The following is a 1,317-nucleotide window of genomic DNA, read 5'->3' as shown; positions in this document are numbered from 1 at the left end:
GCCTCCTGGGATCGCTCCCCGTCAAACCGATCCTGGGATCGTCTCCCAGCCTCCTGGGATCGTCTCCCAGCCTCCTGGGATCGCTCCCCACGCCTTTCCTGGGATCGATCCCCGTCAAAGCGATCCTGGGATCGTCTCCCAGCCTCCTGGGATCGATCCCCATCAAGCCGATCCTGCGATCGCTCCCCACGCTGTTCCTGGGATCGATCCCCACCGAATCGATCCTGGGATCGTCTCCCGGCCTCCTGGGATCGATCCCCGTCAAAGCGATCCTGGGATCGTCTTTCTACTCCCTGGGATCGTCTCCCGGACTCCTGGGATCGTCTTTCGAACTCCTGGGATCGATCCCCGTCAACTCGATCCTGGGATCGCCTCCCGGACTCCTGGGATCGTCTTTCGAACTCCTGGGATCGAGGCCTGTCCTCGGGGAGGGCCCCGAAGCGCTCCTCTGCTGCTTCTCCCCTGCTGCTGCTGCTGCTGCTGCTGCTGTCACGCGCAGCTTTTGCTGCCTCTAGCGCCTCCTCTGCTGCTTCCTCCAGGGCCTCTGCTGTTGCTTGAGCCCTTTCTGCTGCTGCTTGGAGATCTTCAGCAACAGCAAAAGGGTCTTCTGCTGCTGCTGTTGCTTCTTTGTCAGAGTCTGCTGCTGCTGCTTCCTCGTCAGAGTCTGCTGCTGCTGCTTCCTCGTCAGAGTCTGCTGCTGCTGCTTCCTCGTCGGAGTCTGCTGCTGCTGCTTCTTCCCGAGAAGCTGCTGCTGCTGAGGCTTCGCGGCGAGACCTCCTTGCTGCTGCTGCTTCTTCGCGGCGAGAGCTTGCTGCTGCTGCTTCGTTGCGAGAAGCTGCTGCTGCTCTTGCTGCTGCTGCTGCGCGGCCCCTGGAGTCTGCTGCTGATGCGTCAGCGGATTCGTCTCTGGAGTCTGCTGCTGCTGCTGCTTCGTCGCGGTCCTCGCCTGCTGCTGCTGCTGCATCGCGGGACTCTGCTGCTGCTGCTGCTTCCTCCTCAGAGTCTTCTGCTGCTGCTGCCGTGTCGTCAGAGTCTTCTGCTGCTGCTGCTTCTTCTCTCGACTCTCTTGCTGCTGCTGCGCGGCCCCTGGACTCTGCTGCTGCTTCCGAAACATCCTCGTCGCGCGAGTCTGCTTCTGCTGCTGCTTCCTCTCGGCCTCCTGCTGCTGCTGCTGCTTCTTCTCCAGAGTCTGCTGCTGCCGCTTTCTCTTCTTCAGCTTCGTCTTCACGCCGAGACCGTGAGCGGCCAAGTCTCTCGCTGTCTTCTGCTGCTGCTGCTTCCTCAGATTCTGCTGCTGCTGCTTCCTCGTCGTCTGCT

General features: G+C 61.7%; 1 protein-coding gene across 1 annotated transcript in view; it reads right to left on the bottom strand.

The window, feature by feature from the left end:
- Positions 1 to 1,317, bottom strand: part of ETH_00004255 (uncharacterized protein) — a gene marked incomplete at both ends in the record, with an annotated part of 2,527 nt that overhangs the window by 842 nt on the left and 368 nt on the right. The window contains one exon of the mRNA XM_013377429.1: positions 28 to 1,317. Within this exon, the coding sequence (XP_013232883.1) occupies positions 28 to 1,317 (1,290 nt within the window). The remainder of the gene's footprint in view (positions 1 to 27) is intronic.

The sequence above is a fragment of the Eimeria tenella genome, genomic scaffold (assembly GCF_000499545.2).
Source record: "Eimeria tenella Houghton genomic scaffold, Eth_scaff50, whole genome shotgun sequence".
NCBI classification, from domain to species: domain Eukaryota; phylum Apicomplexa; class Conoidasida; order Eucoccidiorida; family Eimeriidae; genus Eimeria; species Eimeria tenella.
The sequence above is the reverse complement of the archived record's forward strand: the minus strand, read 5'-3'. Positions and strand labels throughout refer to the sequence as shown.